This window comes from Acanthaster planci, linkage group LG15, assembly GCF_054643075.1.
Source record: "Acanthaster planci isolate LZ-2023a linkage group LG15, COTS_SCS, whole genome shotgun sequence".
NCBI lineage: Eukaryota > Metazoa > Echinodermata > Asteroidea > Valvatida > Acanthasteridae > Acanthaster > Acanthaster planci.
The window spans coordinates 10,681,699-10,709,163 of record NC_141791.1 but is presented as its reverse complement, the minus strand read 5'-3'; the positions used below and the strand labels follow the sequence as shown (position 1 = coordinate 10,709,163).

At 44.7% G+C, this 27,465-nt stretch overlaps 1 protein-coding gene and 1 long non-coding RNA gene across 2 annotated transcripts in view; one reads left to right on the top strand and one right to left on the bottom strand.

Moving 5' to 3' along the window:
- Positions 1 to 6,118: 6,118 nt before the first annotated feature.
- Positions 6,119 to 27,465, bottom strand: part of LOC147796692 (uncharacterized) — a 109,898-nt gene continuing 88,551 nt past the window's right edge. Inside the window, exon 4 of the long non-coding RNA XR_015427859.1 lies at positions 6,119 to 6,991. This is a non-coding gene — a long non-coding RNA (uncharacterized LOC147796692). The remainder of the gene's footprint in view (positions 6,992 to 27,465) is intronic.
- Positions 10,692 to 14,652, top strand: LOC110983329 (POU domain, class 3, transcription factor 4-B-like). Its single transcript, XM_022242509.2, has one exon. The coding sequence runs from the start codon at positions 10,823 to 10,825 to the stop codon at positions 12,140 to 12,142; it is 1,320 nt and encodes a 439-aa protein (XP_022098201.1). The 5' UTR covers positions 10,692 to 10,822; the 3' UTR covers positions 12,143 to 14,652.

Below are 27,465 nucleotides of genomic sequence, written 5' to 3'. Positions count from 1 at the left end.
TTCGCTTGAGTTGAAATGTATTTGAGTATGTGAGTATTTGATCTGACGTCACAAATACCAGTTCGCGCCAACTATGAACCGGCGTTTTATCAGTTTAAATTGCCATTCAAGTCGCCTGTGTGCCAGAGCAGCTTCTTTTTCAACCCCAAACCGTGCAAAAAGACCATATAAATCTCGACCCACGTTTGCAAATGTCACAGTAGATCTACCTTTGGATGCAAGCTTAAAACCAGCGACCGTTTTCTGCTTCAGTTGGGCCTAGGCTTTTGCCAATTATATCCACCAAGCGCTGTCAAACTCGGGCCTGAATATGCCGTTAGCGATCTGTGTGGATGGTTGCAATAAACGCGTACCAAATCCTGCAAGAAGATTCTCATACTTTCCCAATGAACTGTTGGCACAGTGGAAGACACTGCCATTGGAATACATGGTCTTTAAAGCATCGTAGTCGTGTTAGATGTTAATCGTGGCATTGCGCTGAAAATGAAACCGGGCAGTAAAATGGGCAGAATGGGCAAATAGGCTGCTATTGCATTTCAGACAGAAATGGATGCGTGAATGCTATATAGTCATAAACGTTGCGTGAACGTCAGTCACAAGCGTTATACAGTAGAGTCAAGGTAACAAAACGGCAAAACTGAGCCTTGTTGTCAGAATCTCCACATGACACACCTTGCTTGATTGAATTAGCAATCGTTGAAAACATGGAAACTTTGTACTGCAAAGCGAGCTGGTTGATGCATCTTGGATAAATCTAACGGTGAATTTGTGTGAAAGAGTCTCAGTTGTTGCTAAACTCGGGTAGTATTTTACCAGTGTTCGAGGAATGTGCTAATAGCGCGAAGGCAGTTGATATTTTGGCAACAATATCAGCCTTGCTGAGAAATAACTGGTCAGTTTGTTTCAAGCAAATTAGCATATGCGACTTATCCTACTGGTGTTCATTCACTTCAGTAATAGGTACATATCTTGGAACTCCTTGCATGACGTCATGTTCTAAGAATAGAAACGTAAAAGGCCTGTGCAAGATACCCTAAAACATCCCATCAATCGAAAAAGGAGAACTCTGTGATGAGATGGGGTAACCACTATTCGGACGTCTTGAGAAAGTCCCATGGGTCAAGCACTACTTGCTCCGTGTAGCGGGCGAGCTAGGAAAGCCCATCGATATCCCATAAGTATCACAAGGCCATGAAAGATTCAGATGTCAGCCAGCGGACATCAGCCCTAAGAGGAAACAGTTGGAACCACTTTCACCCAACTGATAGGCAGTATCGACCAGAGGGGACCCAAAAACATACTAAATAAGCTAAGCGTAATGTTTGGCTATCCCTGTAAATCTCAACCCTTCAGTGTTTTGTCGGGAGGTTGTCTCTCTGTGTAGTATGGATTCCCCTCTCTTTCCATCCCGAACCTCGGAACTTTTGCTGGGTTCGCGTCCGGCGTCGATATTATGCACGCCCTCCGATGCTGTACCGACAACGCTCGTGCGTCACAACACTAGATGGCTCGAGCTGTCCCCCAGCCCTTCGTTATGAATGCATTCCTTTTTTTTTTCTTTAAGCGGACAAGGTGTCTCGGAACGGCGGGGCTGCCGAGGGTCATTGGCCCGGAGAAAGCGGGAGGCTATGCCCGCCGGCCGGATGGTTTACACGGAGTGACGGCTCACGGTCCAATCCGTACAACAACTTCATTACTTCTTGCTGACCGGTGTAACTTTCAGCGCAAATAAGGACGGAATCCTGTTACAGACACAACGGCGAGGCAACAATAACACTCGAGCGCTTCCCCAACGAACTTTTAAATGACACCAGAGCCCTCCATAAGCTGAGTCGATGACACAGAAAAGCACTAATGATTTCGAAGTTACAACAAAAATAACTTCACAGTGCAAGATCGTGTTTTTGTAATGTTCCTCGTCAGTGATGTCCAGGCCTTCAAAGCTTGTCAAAAGCGCCCTCCCACCCAACTTTGAAGGTTCCTCTTAATGTTTTTTAAAGCCATCCCCACTCGGCGTTGATTTTCACCTGCCATTGTTTTGTCCTCTAAACATTAACGCAAGACCAACTCTTCAACAATGTGTTTGTACAACTGCGTGTTCAGTCTCCCGTCTTACAATGCCAATCATTCTTCAACAATTTTAATTCCCATTAAAGAAGTCCCGTGGTGCGGATTCCGCGCACCACGGAGAAGTTCCTCACCATTCAGACAATGCTAGTTTCTCTCCAAAGTGAAAATGTGTGCCGCAGACTCACTTGAGACCTATTTGGATATTACCAACCATAGTCTTATTTATTTCAGAAGAAACTGGTAACGTCAAAGTAGGCTGTGGCAAAATAATTCATTCTGCATTGTGCTACATAATAAGCTACCGTATAATGAAGTACAGGAACATGACGGTCACTGTTTTTTATTTACTGTGACTGATTTTTGTAAATATTTCGCATTACATTCTCAGTCTGCAAAAGCACAAAGTCTTTAATGTGCTTTATAGATTAAAACAGCAGGAAATATGATGACTTCCCATAGAACAATGTCATCATACAAATATGATTTTGGATTTGCGGATCTTATTTGTCACGGCCTTTTCAATCGTTCGAGGTCGTGGACAGGCATCGATCCTGCACTTTTCCATGTGTCTGTGTAAGTGGTTACCATGTGAGTTTCTTGCTTGGAGCAAGCTGCTAATCTCATGCATGGTGGACGTTTCGTTACAATGTCTAATCACTCATGTTGCCCCTCGCTCCCCGCTGTAATCTGCAGCCAGGAGCCCGCGGGGTACAGACCCCGGCCGTTCCCTCGGTTCAGGATCGGTTCAGGGCCGGCCGTAATTATGACCTTGAAGTTTACGCTTCAGGGATCACGGGCCACGACAAACCCTCCTCTCCTACTCCCTATATACCCCCAGGCCCGGCGGGGTTGCCCTGGGGCATCTTGGTATACGGCACGCTGGAAAAAAATCCACGGCACTCTGTATTCTGCCTCGACCATGCTTCAGCTCACAATCTACGGGAGAGCTTGTGCCGCAACACACCGGGGCTGCCAGCTCCGTTGCCGTGGTCCGGGAGAGCGGACGGCGGTTACTTTTCAACGGGGGCCTTAATCGAATCGCGATTGCCGGTTGTCGATTGTGCTGGCAAGGCAGTGAGAGGGGTTATTTGATTTGGGTGATGGCCATTTGCTGGCGGTAAATGCCAAGCAGGAATTGTGCGCTGATGCTTGGAAGAGGCTGACAGTAGTTCATCCGAGGTGCATGTGTCGTGGACACCGCTTGGTATGTTCCAGTGCAGTTATACTTTGATGGCACATCCGAATAAAAAAAACAAAAAACTGGCTACCGTTACTGTTTAAATCGTTCCTTCTTACTTCACGAAGATGATTAACCACCGAAGGTTACCCTTATCAGACCATCGGGTGTGTGCTCCTATATGTATGAAAATCTGGAACATGAAGACGTGGGGGTCAACCCTTGATATCGAAGATCAATTCAGCACACCAACCTGAATGATTTTCATTTTATGCTTACTCTGCACGTGAAAGCGCCCTCATTGTCCAGTTTCAAGCGTCCACTATGCGTAATGTTCGGGGGTTAAAACTACTGTCCGTTTGTGGCAGGAGTAAATCAAGATGGCGTAAATCCCCCAGTCGTTTGCTATTATACGCATAGTTTGACCGAAATGAACGACGGGACCTAGGACATTTTTTGCTGTCCAGGGTGCACTGCATCCGTGGGGAAAAAAAGCCATATTTGCTCTCAACGTTCAATGTCATTATTAACCCGCCGGCATTTCCGCCAATGGCAATCTCATTGGCTTGCTTTCGCCCAAATTGTTGTCTTGCGACCACACTGCAATATTCTGCAAGAAACGCAAACATCGTCTCTGGCAGATCACGTTTGTCTTCCAAAGTATACTGCAGACTAGGATCTTCAACTGGGAACCAGCTGTTCGGGTTCCACCATTTCACCTTTAGAACAATCAGTTCTTATTAAACGGACCTTGCTCTCTTCCACTTTGTCCGTTAGTCGAGGTCTTCGCAAGTAGACTTAAGATGATTAGGCCTACTTTGAGTGCAATATTCTGCCTATTCCCTGAACAGAAAATGGAATAAGAAACAATCATTAGGACACATTCCTCAGAGCAAAACGTCTCTCATAACGTTGAGAGAGTCTCATTTGTAATCAAATATACCTTTTTGTCAGCGTCAAACGACCGCCACGCCCCTCATCGGTCTCCAACCGAAAATACACCGCCAAGAGGGTGTTCAAACAATAAGCAGGATTAACATACCACCTTTCGTCCTTCGCTTCCAACACTCTACAAACACTTTTAACGTGTCCTTTAAGAAATGGATGTCCCTGTGGTAGGTTTGTATTCCTGCGGTGGGTTTTGTAGGTGCGAATAATCGGCTGTTGTGCGGGAGTTGTGCGGATAGAATGGGTTAAGCGAAAAAGTACAGACAACCCACAAGGGGGTTCAGTCAACATTTAGCCCATGCTCCTCAAGTGGAGTAAACAGCGGGCCAAGGGAGGGGTACATTTTTCAGGGTTTCGTTTGCTCAGTTGTGACAAGCTATTTTCAAATTTACTAGGCGATGAATTGACCAAGATGAAAGATGTGAGTTGTACGAAACTGTGTGCTTCCCCCCATAAGTACAAGTTTGCATCCCATGCGCGAGGCTGTTGTCACATTTTTGTAATAAATGGCGACCTGTTGGAGAAGGGTTGGAGCTTAAAGCTGTAAGAGGTTGTGCTAGTTCTTTTGAGTGTTGAGGTAAAGTGAACTGACCAAGGAAATGGAACCCTGTCACAAGTCAATCCAGCCTCAGGGCGCACGTGGCTCCACTGACATAGCCAAATCACGGACCGGTTTGGAGAAGTTAGCATGTAAAGGGTGTGGCGAAGATAGAGAAATTGCAGGGTCATGAAAAACCCAAAATGTTGAGTCGAAGATGACACCAACATAGAGTTAGCTGGCTTCAGACAGGCTGCGATAAGGGCCAGCGTTTATTGACGAATTTTCAGTGAGTTGAAATATTGCAGGCCTACCACATAAAATAAGCCCCTCTCAAGATGTTCTTAGTGATTCCACACATTTTTATTTAAACATGGATGTGGAAAATTATGTTGACAGGTCTGTTTCGTTCCAATTCCGGCCTTTAAAGGAGTGACTTGAAGAGACCAAACAACCTCAGGGAACCAGTGAGTGAGCCAGAAAAAAAGGGGGGGAGAACAGACTAGGAAACCGCAAAGTTGAAAGGACAAAAACTCTCAATCAACCCAAAGTGTGCACGGCCGCACTCCTCGCAGACCTAACAAAGCACGGCACTACATGAAGTGTTTCCAGACAGTCTAGCAGCTCACACAATCCTTGTGATCGGCTCTCGCTGTGTGTTGAAAATCACACACAGTTTCTCCTCTAATGCGTATAGCGGGGCCGCTGTTTACGTGCCTCTTGCGCGATGGGTAGGACTTAGCGTCTGCTTCCCCTAGGGCCCCCAGTGACGGGGTTCTATTTGCGGAGATGGGCCTCCTTTAATTGCCGTACATTACCCGTGATCTCGGCCCTACGTGTTACGCTGTCGCCTTTTGCCCCCTCGTCGCAGAAAAACGCGGTTTATCAACGCCGTGAAGAAACAGAAAAACACAGTATGACTCTAGGCGGAACGACACGCTTCATGTAGCTCGGCCGAGCGGGCTTCTTTGAAATCAACGCTGTTTTATGTACTGTTTCAATGATTAAAATAGCTCATCGAATAGAATATTTCCGTCGTGGCACTCACAAATGGTCCCAATTTAAATTTAAATTTAAAAATACCCCTGTAAAATAGCAGATTTCAAAACAGGCGTGGCATTCAGTCACGCGCTTATGGACACACTTTTATCAGCATAAAACAGCCGTAGGTGTACTCGTATTCAGGCAGAGCCTAGCTTTCGCCATTTCCCGGTTAAAATGTGTACGAAAGTCCTTAGTGTTTGTTGCCGTTCGGTTCCATGATTCATGGCTAGCGATGGTGAAATATTCTGACAAGCACTCACTGAACTTCACTGTCAGGGCTTTATTCTGCCTGCCCATTCTCCCCTTGAATGAGTTCCTAGCAGTTTAAGTAAATAGTACCGTTTAAAAAAAATTCCCCTGAGGATTTCTGTTTGTAAGAAGACCTCAAAGGAGCAGAAATTACAATATCAATCTAAATACGTCTAGAAATGGCACATGATATTTGGAAGGAATTGCCATGCCCGGTTTAAAGGCTGGAGGCATTTAGCAACTTGCCCCCACGGATTACATAATCCAACTATTCTCTTTAAACAGAAATTGATCATAAGGAGCACCATCTTGAATGAAAGTAAGTTCATAATGTTTGAGAAATTGTAAACACATTATGAAGGGAACGTTGTTCATTAGTTACTTCGCCAAGACACTGAAACGTATACAAAGGACAGAGAAACATCTGCTTAAAAGTTAGAGGGTCTGGCGTCGATCCCAGGCCAGCGGACATTCCTCCGGGAACCAAAGCTGAGCAGAAGAATCACTTACAGATACTGAGACTGAAAAGAGGCTGCATCGTTGATAAATAATTATGCAATATACATGGCAACACATTGTACAAAGCGTGTTCAAAGCGCATTGCCAAACGGTCATTTGAACAGTTTCATAATAAGCAAGTACTAATTGATTCAAATCCATAATCGTCTTGAAAAAATAAAAATTGAACATATCTTGGGCTGGCACGGGTGCGTAAGACCCGTAGCTTTGTCTTTATCTCGCAGGTGGATCGGAGCAAAGGAGGGGGAGGGAACAGTAGTTTCAATTAAATGGCTCAAAATTGGATGACGGCCTCTGGTCTTACGCGGCACGTGGAGAAAATTAACTGCAGTCAGACGTGGCGGAGGGGGCAGTCACGTGCTCTCATATGACAGGAAGAGAAGTGCGACGGCTTTTCTATGTCCCGGATTGAAGAATGCATCTTGAATAGCGGTGTGCTTCCCATTCTGATACCAAATAGACACACAACATTTTGATAAATGGTCATTGTGATCACATGGTATGAGAAATAATGTTTGGGTTAACACTAGACAATTTATTTTTGAAAGTCGTCATCAAGCGTTTGTGTTAACAGTAGGCGTTACCTGGGAGGCTGTTTTTCTTGCCTTCCTTTTCACAAAAATTAATTTACATTTAATTCACTGTTTAGTTCGCTGAATAAACATATGCAAATCTTACAAACTTGAGCAGACGCTGTATTGCTGAGTATTAGAATAGTTTCCAATTGATATGAAATGGTTTGCTTTGCGGACGCTTCGCAGGGCGGCTTTGCAAATCTGTGTGGTTGCGCCGAAGATGGATGGGCCATTGCGGGCAAGTCGTGAGCGGATAACCACAGCGTGACTAGAGGGCAGGCCGGCCCCGAGGTCATCTCGGTGATCAAGGCGGTGGGCTGATGGAGTATGCATGCATCTTTCCCTCCTTTGCGAGGAGTCTCGGGGATGTTGGTGACCCTGCGTCTAAACTGACCTCGAGGGCATCACATATCACGGCCCAACGTCCGCCATAGCTGGTAAGAAGGAAACAGCTCCTACAAGACATTCATGCACGAGGAGTATTCCTAACACAAAATAAATTGCGTGGTACATTGGACAGCCGTCAACCTTTTCTCTTACCAAATATCATCTGTGTTTAGCATAAATCTGGGCTAGGCGGCACAATGACATTGTACTAGTTTATTAATAAAAAAGTGCTTAATAGGGGAAGGCGTAAATTCAGTATTTAGGAGGGGCCTGTGAAACACAATCCGAAGATAGTAAGGAGAAAACTTTGATCTAGAAAGAAATCAAATGGGTAGGCTTGTGAAGGTGTTACGTAATACATCAATTAGTAATCAAATTATATACTAGTGTAACGAATAAACCCGTGAATTATGGAATCTTTTAAGAAATTCTGAATGTTTTGCCTTAGGAGAAGAATTAAAAGTTGTGGCTAACTTGCAATCTCCAAAGTCAGCCACTGGTCTGTAAACTTATAGATGCGCTTTGTTTCACCTTTTGTTTTGTTTTTGTTACCGGCTTGTTGGCTATTGCATAATGACATGTACATAATTAAAAGACGAAAAGTCGATTCCGAATTGAAAACGCCGAAGTGGATGTTTTTTTTTACGTTAAGGAGAGGGTCCTGGACATGAGATAGAATAGTGCCATAATGAACAGGCAGGGACGCAATGATTGAGCATGTCGGGTTGTTGCCTCGCTCTCAATACCCTGACATTGGAAGGAAATAATGGGATTGTCGACAATAAGACCGCACGGAATCCCATACTCGGTAAAACAGTCCTTCATTTCAAAACGCGTCAATGCAAAGAGCATGTCAGCTAATTTTAGCATTGCCACACAGTGATATGCAAAGAACAAGGGATTCTCACATTGGTGAGGACTCATCGCGATTAAAAATCCGTGGGTTTTTTGTTTTCTTTTTTCTCTCAAAATTTATATGTTTTCTAGACTGAATCTTTAAGAATGTCACGAGCCTCGACTCCGCGGCAGATTTGGTTTTCACATTGGTGATGAGCAAGTTTATTACTTAAACCAGAAACTTAACGCATATCCAATGATAAAAGAACTTATTAAATCCTCGAACTCAATGTTACAGTAAGTTTCAATTGCATTAAAATTAAAATACAAACGGACAGTTACCAGCTTTTATGAGCCTCGAGCTGGACGAAGAGAGGGCGCAATTTTCTCAGCAACGGAGCCTCCTTTGGTCAGAAATGAACTTGGTGGGTTCACAAACGACGAGGAAATGCAAGTGTTACGGTCGCATCGCTACCAACAAAATGATTACTCTCGACCAATAAAGCTCTTTTTCAACCGATGAGGGGGTGCTTCTGCTCGAGGCGGGTGTACCCCACAGAGAGGCAAATCGTTCTTCATCCCTTGCAATAACAGATTTAATTAAAATTTGTATATTCCAAACAACAACGTGTACGGACAAGTTCTAGTGTGTGACGACCATATCGTTTGATAGTCATTCTCATCACTGAGTTACAATTTGCCGAAGCATGCGCAATGTTTTACGGTTATGCCGCTTCAAAAGGCTGACATTTTACGAGTACACGTACGTTAGGTTCAGATGCATTAAAAGGGAAAAAGTGCAGCCGCCGGAAAACCCGTATTTTAGCTTCCTACATTTAAAACGTTCTGTGAGACAAATGGAACAAATGTGCAGAAAGAGGTTCTCGTCTCTTTTTGCAGTGAGAATAGATCCCACCACATTGTAGATAATATACAGAGAAATAGAAATTTATCACTGATCCTCCCTGGAGAGAGAAGACCCCTAGCTTCCGGTCCTTAGTCCCCTTTCCAAAATCCCTAAATCGATGGAAGGTTATTGATGAGGGGTTGCAATCTGTTCCCCTTTTTTAACGAGCTTCTCCTATGGCCGCACATACTATTCATAACCTCCATTCACCAGCCTGACACGGGATAGAGGTACCATTGTGCAAAGTCTTCAAAGCCTTGACTCGCTGGCCTTCGCGCCTCGTACACAACAATTGGCCTGTTTTTTAAGGTACCTGCCCTCCTTCAGTTTCTTCAACGGCAGAGAAAGACCCCAAAAGTCATTATTTAAGCTGGGGATGGTCTAACACCGCCTAAGCAGTATGTAAACAGAGGCACCTTCGATTACGTGTGTAGCGATTCCGTTTACACTGTGTTTTTTTTATTTTGCCGGAAAATGAAGGGGCAAAACCTTAAGGATAGATTGATTTTTTATTGACCTTTTTTGTTACAAGAGTGGCAACGGGCCATTCCCGCAGCAGCAAAAAAAAAAATGAAATCTGCGGGTAGGAATAATGCAGCCGAAAGTCACGGTCCAGTGACACGAGTAGACAACCAGAAAACAACAGCGCAACCTGCAAATATGGTACGAAAACAAAGGGTGTTTCGTCATTCCGTCCCGCCGTTAGGTTCGTATGTTTTGTGCGCTGAGTGACTGTGTATACATCCACTCGTGGTTTAAAATTGGGTTTGACTTTTTTTTATAACTACAAACTACACCAGGGTAGGTTCTGTCACGTGTTTTTTCGGCAAAGAGAAGGGAATCTGGATAACTCGGAATGGGAGTGATTTTACAAACAAGTCCTTGTTAATCAGTCGAAAAGATGTATGCGAAGCGTGAACAGCGCCCTCTATGGCATCCTGTCGCCTAATTGAAGCCAAGTGTCGGACGCGCTGTGCTATAGTCCCGGACAACATTAATGATTTTTACGTCTTTCTTCTTCAAAGTCTGAGGGCCCCGTGGATTTTTTTTGGGGGGGGGCTTTATCAATCGTGGGTAAATATTTAACCGTGGTTTAAGTTGGTCAATTTTCAGGCTCAGGTCTTGGCGAGGAGAGGGGATGTTTGCTTTGTTTTGACCGGCCGACAGGTGGGTCGAGGGGGGGGCACAGTGCGTACACTATACACACGGCGTGTGTCACCGGTTATAGCAGGGCTGGAAATTAACATAATCTAGTTGCGACCACGCTCGGCGATTGTAGAATCCAATTACCCGCCAGCCAATGAATGGGTCTCATTCACGGCATTGTGCGGCAAGCTCCGTGCAGTCAGCCATGTCAGTCACGTCTATACCCCGCCAATCAGATTGCCCGTCACGCCCCGATGGGCCCCCCTCGCGTGCTGCCGAGCTAGCATGGGACTGTGTGGGCTTCGAACAGTGTGTGTACGGAATGCGAGTGACCTGGACATGCTATAGTCGTAGGAAGTAGCAGTTGTACGCTACACGCGCAGTTGGGTTGTTTTGCAAGTCAGATAAGACCAAGGTTCGTCAACATGTCCATGGCAATCTCGTCCTCCACTGCGCCGTATCATCACCAGAACGTCAGTTATAGCGAGGCCGAGGCCCAAATCGGCACCACCGTCTCTACCTCTTCGCATGCCATGAACATGCAGTCTGGACAGGTGAACGTCATGTATCAGAAACTGGGCAACGATTTCCTGCAGCACATCCAGCAGCCGAGCAACAACGGGCTGCCGCTCGGTCATCCCGGGGCGCAATGGGTCGGCCTGTCAGCTCCGCACGCCGACGCCAGCCAGATGTGGCAGGCTGCCGTACCGGCCCAGCTCATGGGGCAGGACATCAAGCCCAACCTGGTGGGCCAGACCAGGGAGGAGATTCAGAATTTACATCACAGAGTCGGGCACGGCCAGCCGCCCTCCTCGTGGAATTCCCCCTCGAACACACACATGGCCATGCCCATGAGCATGAGCATGCCCATGTCAACGTCTAACTCGCCCGGCCACCATCTGGGACACTCACCTCACTACACTTCCTACGGCGCCGCCATGGGCATGAATGGTATGGTCAGTGGCGCTCAGCAGCTCTGCCAAGGTGGCATCCCACGGACAAATAATTCAAACGGGTCACCATTGGGGCACGAGATGGCGCACAATGGCCCGCCGAGTAATGAGCCCGTGGAAGACTGCGATGCGCCAACATCGGACGACCTAGAGCAGTTTGCCAAGCAGTTCAAGCAGCGGAGAATCAAGCTAGGCTACACCCAAGCTGATGTCGGCCTGGCTCTGGGAACCCTGTACGGCAACGTCTTCAGCCAGACCACCATCTGCCGGTTTGAGGCGCTGCAGCTCAGCTTCAAGAATATGTGTAAGTTGAAACCCTTGTTGGCAAAATGGTTGGAGGAGGCGGACTCGACGTCTGGCTCTCCGACCTGCCTGGACAAGATAGCCGCACAGGGACGGAAGAGAAAGAAGAGGACCAGTATTGAGGTGACCGTGAAAGGTGCGCTGGAAAATGCTTTCCTGAAGCAGCCCAAGCCGGCAGCGCAAGAGATCTCTGGACTTGCAGACAGTTTGCAGCTGGAAAAAGAGGTGGTCAGGGTGTGGTTTTGTAACCGACGGCAGAAGGAGAAGCGAATGACCCCGCCCAGCAGCCAAGGGAACATTTCCGGTGGGGAGTCGCCCAACTCGGACACCATAGTGTCGTCCCACATGTCCATGCACCAGCCTGTCATCACGACCTTGTCGTCCCACCGGCACAGCTCGACCGGGTCACCGGTCCACCTAGGGGGCTCGTCCGTATCACCACCGCCCAACCATGTCTCCTCAGGCCTGGGACAGCATGGCGGGCACTGACTGACTAAAGCCGGCCTGAAAAAAACAAAAACATCCTACCCGCTTGCTATCACAGCACCCGTAGTAGGTGAGGGACACCGTGCATTATAGCTCCCCCATTTTTACCTCAGGACTTTAAAAAGTATATATGTCTGAAAACATAAACTTAATCCTTTGTTGAGTGGATCAAAGTCTGCCTATCCACAGCAACCCATATAGTTCGTATAATCCCAGGTGAGCTAAAAATACAATTGATTCAGAACTTTTTTTCATCGCCCGTGAACCGAATCGGTAACGTTATACCACTGTGCTAACACGTTTTTCAAAAGGTGAATAGGTTTTGGGGGCTCTCTTTCTTCGTGTCAATCCAGTCCTTGCCAAACGCGCCGTTTTTGTGTATCCACATTTTGGATGTCTTGTGATGTAATAAACGATCTCTTGTACATAAACAACACTCATTCACATGAACTGCTCGACAAATACGGTACAATCTGGTCACAAAGGCCTTGTAAAAAAATCCCTTTTAAGATAACACATTTTTGCTCCTTAATATTAGATTATTTATTGAGCTTATATGAAGCGTATTGTATTCTATATATAATCGTCATCTGAAGAACTGAGGAAGGTTGGTATTTACGAGTAGAAACACCATTTCAAAAGTTTTTCAAGTTGGGTGAAGACTGCTGTTTCTCAGAGCATGCCAACATTGTAAACAGAGAGGAACGTCCTGAGACATTTCACTTTTTTTCACGACGTTTCGAACAGAACAAAACTTTGCACTGATATTGACCAGGGTATATTTATTATGTAAATTTTTGTCAGTGCTAAGCTTTACGAGGAACTTGTATGTATATGTTGTTACGTATTTGAGGTTCTCCTGGTTGTATGTAAATATTGCAGGAAATTGTCTGACTGTGAAAGGGGTGTAGGCGGCCGGGCGTGGTTTCAACTATAGTGCTTCTGTTATTTCATCATGAAAGACTATTTTAATTTGAACAGGTTTAAAAGTTTTATATCAATTGATTCTTGTTATAATGATGGTATATTGGTCGAGATAATTTAACACTTCCACCAGCTGTTCAGAATGAGTTCTGTAAATAATCCCACCTTTTTAGAGCTTTTCTGAAGTATTTTTTATGTTTGTGTTATGTTTATTATTTATTATAGTTTTTATCTGTGGACTGATGGAACGATGAAAAAACAAACTCGGCTCGGGGTTTTTCTGTATAGATCGACTGTCGAGCACATCGGTCGAGGAATACGATATTAACTTAGGCTTATGCAACATGAGCACTTTTGCACGCGTTGCTTGAAATTGGAGAGAGCTTCTGTAAAGAGCCAATTTACCTAACTTTATTTGTCAATTTCTAACAAAAGCAGACACCTCGGAGATTACAGAGTGGGAGAAACAGCTCCCAAGTTCCAGCTCGATAGCTCTCCATGCCAATTGGAAGAGCTTTCTGGTTGGCATTGAGCAGGGAGTTTTTAACGCTTGCACTTAACTCGATTTGCTGTACCGAAATCAAATCGGAAAGGGGATAATAAAATTCCAAGCTCGGAACACAAACAACCTCTTTAGATTTGTGCATAAGAGCGTTCATAGGGTGTCTGTCAGGGACTAGCGCGCGTACAATAGCTGCCCGCTCGCCGCAGGGCCTGTAAGACAAGAGAATCTGCGCCGTGATCAGTTGGGTCAAGAGCAACTGTGCACGCCGGCTGAAGACGAACAAGATGAACCCGTCTGGTTTAAGGACGCCGAGATATCCTCAGCCAGTCAGGTGTATTTTTCTTAGCCGTCGTGCTGACATCCTGAAGTAAGGTTAGATGAAGTGTTCTGCTATTGCAACAGTAGAAGCGGCGAACAAAGACCATGCGACCCACGATGTACTATGGTAACTCGATTAGTAAAGATCGGCATACTGGCAACTTCATTCCGGGGCTGGCGAATGCGAAGCCTGGCGTTTCGCGCCTAAATCATGCTAGTTAGTTACACGGTTGCCGCGGATGTGTCGTGGAAACAGCTCACTCGCACATCCAGAAAAATCTTCGCTGTCTTCAAGTGGTGTTTAGAGTGTATGCAGGCAACGGAAAAGGCATTTAATGTGAAAAGCTTATTTGGTACTGCATGCCAAGTTCTTAAATTTATTGCTCAAAGGTACGAAGGTGCAAGTTGGTGTGAATGATGTGAAAATACATGTGGTCAGTAATCGTTCGTTGAAACGTTTTTCATTCCTTCCTACGCATAGACAATTTCCATGACTTTTCAAGAGGTTTTTAATTGATGTTGGCCCGTGCGCTCAACCGTAAATAACGGTACTAATTGTCAAAAAATAGACTTTGATGTGTTTAATTTAGACTGCTCTTTTTACGAAGGGTTGTACTCCTTTTCCTCGGTGGTTAAAAATTGAAATTACTTTCACTTTCCATTTTCCCAGAACTAAATCCCGGGGAACTTCGAGGTGAATTCTGTCACTGATGTTGTACGCTGACTTTACAGAACTTCTGTCGAATTAAAATGAATCGCAACGCTATACATGAGTAGTCCGGATTTTGGAATTAGACTGTTAAAAGTGTCAATTTTAAGAGTGGTTTTGTCACTGTTCACTTTGTGCATTTGAATTCAATTGGTGCTCTCCAGATTAGTATGGTTACTGTGTTAACCGCAACACGCAATATTTCACAGAAACACATGTTTGGGTGTATTTTCTTTCTTTGAAAAAGGCTTCTGTCGGAGATAATTATCCCTGTTAAACGTAGGTTTTTTTTAATGACACCATTTTGTGATCTTCTTTGACGCAAAAATTTGAGTCTCATCCGATGACCCGTGCCATTATTTTTTTCCGCCTTCAGTTGAGATCACCTTCCCGATTTCCGGGGGTCAGTGGGATGCACGTGTCTTTGTTCCCATAAAGCATTGCCGCGCGCAGTGACATTTGGCAAAAATGCACTCTCAAATTGGTTGTTATCAAAAATCAAGCCGATGTAACGAAACTAATTAAGCATCCCGTACCGTTTTGTAGTGGTAATTGCTTGCCCGATGGGGTTTTTAAGCTTTGACAGCGCGAAGGCAAAATCAACACCCTGTTTCGTTTGGTTGAGAGAACAACCCGGCGAACAGGTGTGTGCAAAGTGCGGTTGGTTCATTCGAAATGAAAGGCAGAATAGAATTTCTTGCCGTTTAAAGCCTATAACTGAGTTCATTAATGAATTTGTTCAGCATCGATTGTGTCTATTTCTGAATGATTCATTACCTGGGGAACCGTCCGGTCATAATACATGTCCTAGTATCAAAATCCGCTCGAAAAGCGCAGTCGTAAAATGCGTCAGCACATGCACGTTGCAAAAATAATGGCTTTACAATTGCCCACGTAGTGAATTGAGTCGTCATTTCTGTGTACGTACCAGGTTAATTTGTGGTGACGACATGCTAGTTTCCGACTGCCCCAAATTTGTTTTAAAATAAAACTTTGGTATTTTGGCCCGTTCACAGTTTGTTTTCAAAGTTGACAATGCCCCAGCTGTGTGCCTGCGGTGATCCACCAGAGAGCAGTTTTGACACCACGCCGACTGCAGAAATGTCGATTTTTTGGGGGTCGTCTTTTTTTCTTTTTGGTTTGGTACCACAAGTGCTTGACACCTTTCGCCGTACACTACCGCGATTGCTTGGTTGCAGTTCAAATAATATGGGTTATTGGTAGGACCTGTGAAAAAAAGCAATGTTGCTTCACCCGGTGAGAGCAAACAAACCAGCCCCGTGCGGGCTTCAGTTCGTCACCACCTCACGGTGCCCAGTTTCCCCCGGCAAACTCGCCAGTCAATAAGTTCTGATGTTGGAGCCCAGGGAAACAAAAATGAAGAGGGGGGGGGGCATTGCTCGGAAGAACAACAAGCCTGACGGGTTGGCCCGTTTATCGTGTCCAGTCACACCTGTGTCAGTCAGCGTGGCAGATGTTCTTCTCTGCCACGTCATGGGCCCTAATCGTTCCTTTCAGGAGCGAGGCAAACCGTCCCAATTGTGGCCGTCACGTCTCTAGTAACTAGCCGTCTAAATGTTTTGCCTCTGCGGACGGGACTAGGCCCATGGAGGGGCTCCCTGACAAAAGGTTTCCCGTTCACCAAAGGACGGGACATTGTCGTGCCGAATTCAATACAATCGGTACGGCCACAGACTCTTTCAGCAGCCGAAGTGTTTTTTTTCCTTTTTGATCCAAGGTAATATTTGCAGAGAAACCTTTTCCGACTCCAAACGGTCGTGGTTTTAAGAATGCCTTAGTTTTGGGTGAAGGCTTTTCGAGTAAAAAATGATTACGCGTGCAAATATGAGCATAAGTACCGGTGCCAACTCAAGAAGAGAAATAAATGTAACGGAAATGATGTTGCTTAGTGTTGGAAGACATTCAGGGACACGCGCATATAGGCCTAATTAGAAACTGTTGATGTCAAATTTCTGAGAGGAATTTGGAACTCAGCAGAAGGTATTTACTGGCGTCAATAATATAAACAGAGCGGATAAATGTAGAAAAAGTAGGAGTGTTTTCGTGTAACCGCTGTCTGCACGTATGCCTATGCGTATACACGTATTTACATTCGTGAAAACTGTCATGAAGATAGCAGTTTAATTTGGGCTATTTATTGGGGATTTCGTCGTTAACAAATTATGTGGAAAAAATGGATGTAAAGTTCTGAGAGGCTAAGATGTGAGAATTTATTTATTTTTTATAGAATCTCCTCTTTTGGTCTAATATTTTGAGGTTGGATCGTTTTTGCATTGATAGAATTTACGAAGACGTAAATTAATAATAGACCTTACAAACAGACTAATGTGCCCATGAAGCCCTGAACGGTCATTTCGCATTTTGTCAGCATAGCAGTGATAAAACTATTTACTTTTAAATTATGTCTACTGGAAATACATGATCGATTCTCATTCAGGCAAAAGTCTAACCAGTGGGCCGTTTGTTTTATTATTGTCCTAAATAGAGGTTCCGTTTTTCAGTGAAAAACACCAGAGGGTGATGGATCACCGTGTTGCAGTGAAGCCACATTGTGCTGGCGTATCTTCGGGTGTACATGACATGGGTGCTGTGTTTGTGTCGCGGGTTTTGTCTCCGGACCACGACCTCGCCAGCATACTGAAGGCATAATACGTATACGCTCTGCTCAACTGTGGCATTTTGCCTGTGAGCTGCGAGGGAGCCCCGGTTCGCGTACTTCACGGTGACCGGTTAAGATGGAGCACACAGCAGCACGCGGCAGGGGCAGAAACCGCGGCCCGACGGCTGACGTCATCGTTACGGAAGGAAACGCCGTCTTCATGCCGTTCGGTCTTGGAAAACAAACCCGCGGTGTCGGACTGACTAGTTATGAGTAATAGAAATACGCTTGGTTAAGAAGGGGAGCAAAATGTAATTTAGGGTGTACAATTCCGCAACTGTAAGCATGATGTTGGAATGAACGGGTGCACGCTCTTGTAGATCAGGACTTGACCGCGCAGTCAGGATAAAGACAACAGAAACATTTATAAAATGCTTCGTGTGAGCGATTTCCCGTTTATGAACAAATCAGGCAAGTTTTTAATGGCATTTGACAATGCCCCTAAGGGACGTTGAAAGCCCTTTCGTGAGCTAGGCCGTGCTTCAGCAAAACCGTCAAAAGGCTAATTAACTTGTACCTACTTTGGGCAGTCTCCACTAACACTGATCGCGAACTCTGATTTGTTCATGATCAACACAATACCTGCAAAATTGAACAGTGCGCGATAATGTATGTGTGACATTATTCTTGTGGTAAGAGATGTGTAAGCAGATATCGGCTTGTGTAAACATCGGCTTGACGCAAACAAGGAGCTCTTGTGACCTCGAACTTTTCAGCGGCTCCTCGAAGGACAATCCCAGAAATTGGACATGCAGTAAATCTATACGAAACTAAACAGCTCTGTAACTTACACGTTCACATTTCAGTTTAAGCATACACCTAATCCCGACAATTTTGACATTTTTTGGTTCATTCTTCCCCTGTCCCCTGACAGTAAGCAAATATTTGACTGAGGTTCAGGGGTCAGCCTCACTATCTGACGTTCCATCTTTAATATCGCGAACAGCAACACTCCATTGCCGTGGCGATCTTAGGGTCTTGATTTCCCGCCATGAGCCATTGTTAGTCATCATGACGAAACATTACACAGGCGACCGAAAGAGATTAAAAAAAAGAACCAGGCCAAAAGATTCTGACTTTGATTCCTACAAGAAAATCGCTGTAAAAGAAGAAAGACACAGAGAACCCTGATAATTAGGATGAAAATGAATCCACGGCCGTCACGGGGAATAATGCGGTCTCGATGACTCGACCTGGCCAGGATCGTCATGTTCATGTCTGCACTTCACGCAGATCTCAAGATGTCTGATGGACATTATTTTGGGCGGTAAAGTACAAGATTACAAGAGTGACGTCGCCATGAATGTTGGTAACAAGTAGCTCACTCGCGGAGGGGCCGAACATTGTTTTTAACAGGAACACATGTTCCGAGAGGTTTTTCCAAACCAGCAAGGTTGAGTAAATTAGGGCGTTTCATGAACTCTCGTACGTCTTTCAGTGATCGCCTTGTTGTAGGCTTGAAAATGGATAATCGATAACGCAAATATTCTCTGAAAATATTTAGTAATTAATGGCTACGTTGTGAATCGTCGTTATATATTGTATCACAGTATTCACAAAATATTAAGTACACGAGTTAATGTTTTCCTGCAGTTGTAGAAATGTTTCCTTTTATATCTATCATTGCATGTTTCTTAATGAAATATAATACGCTCAATTTATGAACATTTTCCAGGTTTAATGTTAGATTAGACGAGATAATTTGAGTCGGTTTAAGCCTTGCTTAACTCCAAAGTATCTGCACTTTACATCAAACATTTTGAATAAGACTTTAATCTTAACGAATCTCTGTCTTTCGGAGAGTTGTGTCGGCAAAGTACAAGAGTGGGCCTTATTGGTTCTCTTGTCATTTAGTTTCTTTTATTTCTTAAATGGCTTGCATGCTATGCTTCCGTCATTCGTGACGGCCTACAGTGGTCAAGAACGCAGAGACTAGCTGGAACAAAAATAAGAAAGCCCGTAGAAACTAGACAAAATTATGACTGGAGCGGCTGCCCCAACTTTTCTAACTTTGTTTTAGCTGCTCTTCCGCCAACTCGTCCAGAACTGACCTTTCTCCCCCACCCACTTTTCCGTCCTTTTGCAGAGATGTGCGTGGGCTTCGCCTCTTTCGGCGAAGATAATGCGTGCGGCGGGTTCAACAAATTAAGGCAGCCGGTGTTTGCTCTGCCTGCAATTTATTGTCGGCGGGTCTCGCGAGACGCTCGGAGTAACGAGAAATCGAGAGAAGACCTTGTTTGCTCACGGTCCGTTCTGTAATTTGGAAAGAAAAAAAACTGACTTTGTCTTGAAGGGGAAGGCCCTCAGGTAGACGGAACCATTGCAGGTGGGGGTTGGTATAGGCTATGGTTTTAATACGTGCACACCAGTGGTACTTGTTACCTAAGATCACGGACCACATGCGTGAGGAAATCCCATGTAAGATGAAGCTCTACAAACAGGTCAATCGACAAGGACTCACTTTCGTATTTTCTAAAGGCATGTCAGGCTATTGCGACGAGTACTTGATTTATGTTGTCCGTATGTTGTAGCTGATCAGTTTTCTCTCTTGTCACTTCCCTGCTCCTTTTCATCTGCGGCACAATGACACCAACGGGGCCCGGTTTTGTCTTGTGTTATTGAGGGGCAGCAAAAGTGCGGCTTCCCGTTTAGAAGGCAAGGTCGCGCAGTCACTGAGCGAGCTGAGGCGGTTGTATTGTTCGGGATCCCACACCGTGTCCCGCTCGATTGATCGTGTTTTATTTTCGCTTTAGTCCCCCTCCACTTCGCTTTTTTGTGTTGGTGCCGGGCCACGCGAATGGTAGCCGTTTACGGTCGATGGGGTTCACGCCGTAGCCAGCCGCCGTGAGTGGGACTATAGGTGACGGGGAACTTAGGCCGGCCGTGCCCCACAAAAGATACAGGCAGCTGTTGGCATCACCAAAGTGCTTACTTTTCATTGTGAGATCCTGTCGCTTTGTTCCCGGCCTAACACCGCACCAGGGCTCAGCTTTTTTTTGTGCGATGTAGGACCGTACGGCGTACGTAGGCCAGCATCAACCCGCAAACCTACATAATAGTGTGTTCCCTATTCTAACACCCCCCCCCTTTCTCGAGACCTGTAAACTACAGACGTTCGTGTCACTGTCACCTACATGTTGTGCCTGAGCCGTGTAAAGGGTATCACAGATCCAACCTGGATCAATGCACGTTTGGCTATCGACAACTTCGTGATAAATTCCAGGTTTCGTCTTATCCGAGAGCAAATACGACAACAGCGCTGTCTTTTCCCTTCTCTCTCCGTCGGCGGACCGGTGTTGACACGCTGCGTACAAATATTGACATACAACACAGTCACTTGAAAAGGTTAATAACGCACCAGAAACGGACGAACTACTCGGCAGAGAAGTCATGTATTTGGCCATGAAATTTAATCATCCCGTGTAATCAGACTAACATTCAGGGCCCGCCTTCTGTTCCAAGTGACTGTTTCAATCACCGTGTTTTGGATCGTCACCATTGTTCGAAATGGCCGGCAAACAATGCCCATCGACGGCAGAGGCCTGAATAGGCCACGGTGCAATCGCCCTGTTGGTTGTCAAATCACGGCCAAATTAATAAAAATAACTCTGTTGTAACGGTTCTCAGTTTGACTGACAAGTCCTATTTTATTTCAGTTTTCAGAAACAAAAGCTGCAGGTTGTACGCACAAATCATTTCTGACTCACTTTCTTTCAAAACAATATTCAGATACATTTAAAAATAACTACCAGAATGTAACCTAGAAAGGTACTAGGTTTTGGATCAGTATGCGCTGGTGCTTACAACCTTTGACAGGAGAGTGTATTTGGACTTTCATTTTGATACGTCACAAGGGCAGTTTTTGCCAATAATGGCTGGTCGTGAGTACAAAATATTTGAACATTTAATTACAAATCTACGACACGTCAGTACTGACTGAACATATTTTACATTTAACATTGATATTGTTATTGTGAATTTTCCAGTTACTTTGGCTGCCTATTAAAAAATGGCGGTCAATGGTCGGACAAATAAAGAAAGGTCAACAGCAGTGGTAATGGTACTTGCACAAAGGGCGCCCTCATTAGAAGTGCCCATTGGCACCCGGTGCCCCAGTTCATACTGGTTCCCTGCCTTATCAAAGACAGTAAGGGCAGGTAGCCATCATCCACGAAAACAGAGTATGAAGTAATGCCATGCCCCAGGCGCAGCGCGCATGCTTCCGTTAGGTTTTGATTAGTCAGCATATTCAAAGTTGTGCAAAAGTGGCGATTAATACGCATGCAAAAGCACCAATCTGCAAGGAGGAGCAACTCACATCGGCACAAACATTTGCGGTCATTCCGACGGTACCTGAAAATCAACGGAATGGGTTTAGAAATTTCGGATAATTTCGGAAATTTATGGAAAGGGTAGGAATTCCTCAAAGTTGCGGCTACCGAACCTAAACCTGTCTAATAACACTTATAACTTATTCATTTATATGGCGCAAATTTCATACAAATATGTTCAAATATGCTGTGTGAAGACTTTAAACGTGGCGAACGAATGCCATAAAAGAGTGCCTCGGGCAACCGCCAAACGACCCATATCCACCCACACCTGTACAGGGAAGACAGTAAGAAGCAATTACACTTTTGGAGGTGGGAGGAAAATCCCAGAGCAGAATTTTGTGGATAAAACCCACAGATTCAGGTAGGGACTTAAAACCCAATCCACACGTGGATGGAGCCAGGAATCGAACCTAGGCGCAGAAGTGAAAATCGAGGAAAGGACTACTTCGCCAACCCGATTCCAAGAGTAGTTGGGAACCAGGCTATATCCCAGCTCAGATTTTTGAAAGAGTTCCTCCAGTGACAAAGTGTCACGAGCTTTCTTGTTCGTCCAAAAATATGCGTGACAAAATTGTCAACAATATCAATTAATTCATACTATCATGGTGGGAAGACCAGTGAGCAATAAGTGCATCCACTGTGTGTATAATAGGTGGACGAATATCTCTAGAGAAATACGCGCCAACGCTACCCATACATTAATTCTTTCCACCAATGGATGTCTCTCTACTGCGGACAAGGTATTGCGGACACCGACCTATTGTAGGCACCCGTCTGCGAAAGCGTATGGTTTTACAGCTGATGATGAGACTGGAGTTATTTTAACAGGTAAGATATAATATATGCGAATCCTTGACGTTAATATTAGACACAGTATCTATTTCATTCAAGAAGAAAACCTTTCCAGTTCGCCAATTGACGCCTTGCTAACATTCACCCCTCTTTCCAGTATTGGAAAAAAGGAAGCAAACTAAGTTTTGTCCTAAATGTGCACCCGTCTTTCAGTCAGCAGCCACTTAGAGACGCTCGTTATTATTGTATTTATTGTACATGCGCAAAAGGTAGGCGCATGCGCTCCTCTATAGAACAACAGCGCCACCACATGGTTGCCATATAAAGTAATGGGTTCCTGGAGAGTGATAACAATCTTGGTGTAAATCCCAGGCGGTGGGGGTATAATCTTCTGATGTGGGGGATGAGCTATTGAATCATTCCCCACTTTTTGTGATGAGCCAAAATATTAAAGCGGATGCTGACGAATTTTTTTTAGACTTCCAACGATTTAAATGCATTATCACTCAAAAAAGGAAAAACAATTTTCAAAAGCCATAAATATGCCATTTTGAATGCATATTACAGATGTACATCAATATCATGAACATTGACCTTTATATAGAGCCATATGGTGTCAACTCCCTCCCGCTTTTCAAATTTTCAAGATTGGGCAAGTCATCCCCACCTTTCCCCATCCCCACCCTCCAATTTTCGGCTCAAATTTACGTCACTGACCATACAGACACAATTTGTGTAGAAAAATCATATTTTCTGATCCGTGGACTGATTATGAAGTAACGGCAGTGGACGATTTAGGCCTTATGTGTCTACAGCGGAAATTCGTATGCGCCTAATAAGGAAAAACAATTTCTTGGGCATTTCTGATTGGGTTTAGAAACTCAGTGCCCGAATTACACGTGATAGCTATCTTCCTTTGTGTGGTCAGTGGTCGGGTGACATTTCTTAAAATTCAACTTGAACATCATCGACCAGAACTAACAGCAGTGAACCATATGTTTTTGTAACAGCTAAATACCACAGTTGAGTTTGTTATTGGTTTAACATCAACATAAACCGTTCTATCCACTTCTAAGGCCGTGTCCGAAACGGAATTCCAGAGCTCCGGATAGGTCTATTGTCTGCGCATTTCCACGCATTTCCGATGAGTGAAGACCTAGACAGATTCGGATGCAGCCGAAGTTGGCAAAAATAAGCACGTTCATTTTTGTGAATGACTAAGCCTTATGCAGAACTGTTAAACTGTACTTTAACCGTTTACAATATTTCTTCTTCTGTGTACCGTGGTTTCAGCCAGGACAGATCTTTTCCTAGCTTGAAATTTGTAGGCCCATCAGAGTAAACACTGCCACGCAAACTAGGCACTGCGCCTAGGACCTACGAAAAATTCAGGGGGGCTGAAACACATATCATTGGAAAAACAAAACAAATAAACACCCCAGTTTTCAACAGTTTTGGTGTCTCTCTTTCAGCTCCAGAAAAGCTTCAGACCAAGTCAAGTGCAAGGCCAGGCCTATTCACACGCGCCATGAAATTGATCCCGGTCCCTCGGGGGGGGGGGAGCCAACGCAACACTGGGGCCAAGGGCCTGCGTAGCATTTTGTGCCATAGGACCTTAGACACACTCCATCAGGTCCTGTATACAAAACAGCTACATACATTTAATACGAACCCCATATTGTCAATTTTCGTTGTGTATAGCTGATCTTGAACAGACCAGCATTAAGCGTGAAGTAAACAATTCGGCTGTTCAGCCTTTCAACGCCAAAGGGGTTTGTTGGAACACTACTGGACGTAAAGGTTATCTTCAACGAGTATTCACAGAGCTCAGTTAAGTGTTGAATGTATCTTTTTTTGCAAATAAGATAAATTAAGTTTAATCCTTACACAGATAGAGAAGAGAGCACCTTTGTTAAACGGGATGAACGGACATTTCAGCGGAGGTTGTGTTGCACCACGGTTAACACAAAGACGAGTTCTCCTTCTGAGATGTCAACTTAATAAAAGCTGTACACAACTTTCTAGGTGAGATCTTGGTGGCGTAACTGAAGTTTATAGGCTCATGGTGCCCCCGAAAAAGGATTCGTGCACCCCTTGGGGTGCACCCTCGTATTTAGGCCAGAAATATGTCCGCGGAGCTCATTAATAAAAGGTATACACTCAAAATATTCTATATTAGAGGGTCCTGAGAGCCACGGTACTGGGGAATTGAAGAAATCTGAGACTGAACCTCTGGGCCGGACACGGGGCTTCCAATTCTGAGCAAATTGGATGCAATCGGGTCCAAAAGTGGCACTATTTGAGCCATTTGGCAGAGGGATGGTTTTTAAAATGGCTACTTTTCTGGACAGGGACATTTTCTTCATTGTAGGGGTGGTCTGCTTCTGGTGAAAATTTCTCAAAAATTCATTGGTCAACCGCCCGAAAATTGAAAGGAAAATGAAAGGGGGACATGTGGAACAGCATTTTTCTGTGCAGCCTAAACACCTGTGAGAGTTGCGAGTATTTTTAAAATACTTATGAAGTATGGGGATTTATTGCTGCTGTCTATGGGAATTTATTTGTAGTGGTGCACCCCTAGGTGCCCCTCAGGAACTGCATACCAGCTACGCCTATGTCTCAGTGACGTCATGCATCATAAATAACTGTCCCACCTCGTTCCTTTGCAATACAGTAGCGAACATTAACTAGGGATCTAGTGAAGGCGGGTAGTCATCGCGGAAGGGTGCTGCCGAAAGCAACACGCCCATATTGGCTTATGCCTCCGAGAAAATTAAGATACATGGGTAAGGAGGAATATTCCTTACCCTCATCTGTTGTGTACGTCAGAGGTCGAAATAATGGAGACATTTCCAAGTTAATGGGTTGGAAAGGGGGATTTTACCCGGCCACTGGCTCGCTAATCCCGCCAAACGGTGCGTTTTTGCAGGACACTTTTTTGCTGGTTGTTGGGACGTGCAAGGCGACTGGCAGGCAGCACGTGCGCCAGCGGCGAGGAACCTTGGAGCTGCTGATGAAATGACACCAGTTACCGGTTGTGTTTTAACATCAAGGCGGCTTACAAACGCAGAGAACCCTACTGGTAACAGAGTTCTAACTATAACAAAAACAACAAAACAAAACAAACAAAAAAACAGCCGAAAATCTACCAGGTTCAAGATCCCGTGCTCCCCGGATTGGTTTGGGGAAAATTTCAGTTACGTCAGGTTCCCTGCATATCACCGAAAATTCTGCAAATATTAGTTCTTAACTCATGAAAAACAAAAGGATGAAAGGGATTGCGGAAGTTACTTTTCTGAGAAATATGGTAACAATAATTTAACACTTTACCGTCAGTGGTGCAGTAATCTTTCCCACAACAAATAACATTATTTGCAAGGGCGGTAAATTTACCAGGAATGTAGTTGAATTCATAAAGCACTCCCAGCATTACTTTCAAAACGGAGAGACCAGGCAGATTAGTTTTTGTTTATTCGTAGTAAACTTTAATTTAACAGGGACACTGAGAAACACACCAGATGGAATTGTAAGGAGCCCGAACTACCCGTGGAGCGGCGAGGTTCTGCACAGTGGAAATGAATCTACGCAACCCTGATGATTTTGTACAATTAATGACAAAGTAAGCGAACTACATGAAAAGGGCAAGTTTCTTTGTTCTTTCTCAATTGCATCAAACAGTGGGAGGCACAGGCGAAGTTTCATTTTGTAGGATTTGGACGCAGTGTCATATCTATGAACAGAACAATTAAGGCTTACTTTTTATTCGGAAGGGGTCCTCCTCGAACATCCTTTATTCAGTTTTCTGGCGTCGAACCACCACTTTAAAAAAATGATACGATATGCTGTTCCCCAAAACTTCATGATTTATGGAGAACGTTCATTTTTCACTTTAATTAACTCCTGGGCTAAGTGACACTCCGTGCTTCTTCATCTGGAAACCGGGGAGACGGGTAAACAGTGCGACAGCCATCCATCAGACTATGAAAGATCCAGTGTACAGGGATTAGGTGAACAACAAAAGGGGCTATACCACGGAGATAGCAAACAGGGCACGGGTCGCCATTGACGACAGAGCCATCAATTTCTCTCTCCGCCGTCCTACTCCACGGGCGACGCCGGCGGACAAAGAGACTTGGACCGTATACCAGCGACTGTCTGCCGGACAGGTTCATCTTTCTTCCCCTCTGCGGTTCGATATTGGTAGTCATCAACTTTTAATGGGAGGGGGTGTGGTTGTTTGTTCCCTCGTCTCTTGTGATGCTGTAAGGGTGCTCATTGTCAACAACAACAACAACAACAACAACAACAACAACAACCACAACAACAACAACAACAACAACAACAACAACAACAACAACAACAACAACAACAACAACAACAACAACAACAACAACAACAACAACAACAACAACAACAACAACAACAACAACAACAGCAGCAGCAGCAGCAGCAGCAGCAACAACAACAACAACAGCAACAACAACAGCAACAACAACAACAACAACAACAACAACAACAGCGGAGACCACAATGACAACAATCAATAACTACCAATATTAGAGCAACAGTAATCAACTACAGCGGATCAGCCCTAGGTCTGTGTTTAGGCATCAGGTGACATTCCAAGTTGTCAGGGAAAACTAGTGAATTGCAAATAATTGCAAAGTTTGAATCTTGAGACTCTCCGTGAATTCAGACTTCAGGCGAATGTAAAAGCGAAACGAAGCTGACGTCCCAACAGATTTGCAGCGACATTTCGCTCACGCTGAAATGTGTTCAACTTTGACGAATTCGCAGCGCAAATAATGTGGTCTCATGTCGCAAATTCTTGTTTGTAGTCGCTTTCACGCCAAGTATGAATCAGCCTTTACTCTGTGAAGCAATACCAAAATTCGCTCACGTTTAGGCGGGAACTTCATCTCGGCCACCCCTCATTTTTTTGGTGTTCCCAGCATGTGATTCATTTCGATGTTCACATTGTTCCCGAATGTAATATTCTAGATTGCTTTTATGTAGTATACTAATGCTGTGAAGTGGAATCGGTCCCGACTAAAACACAACTTG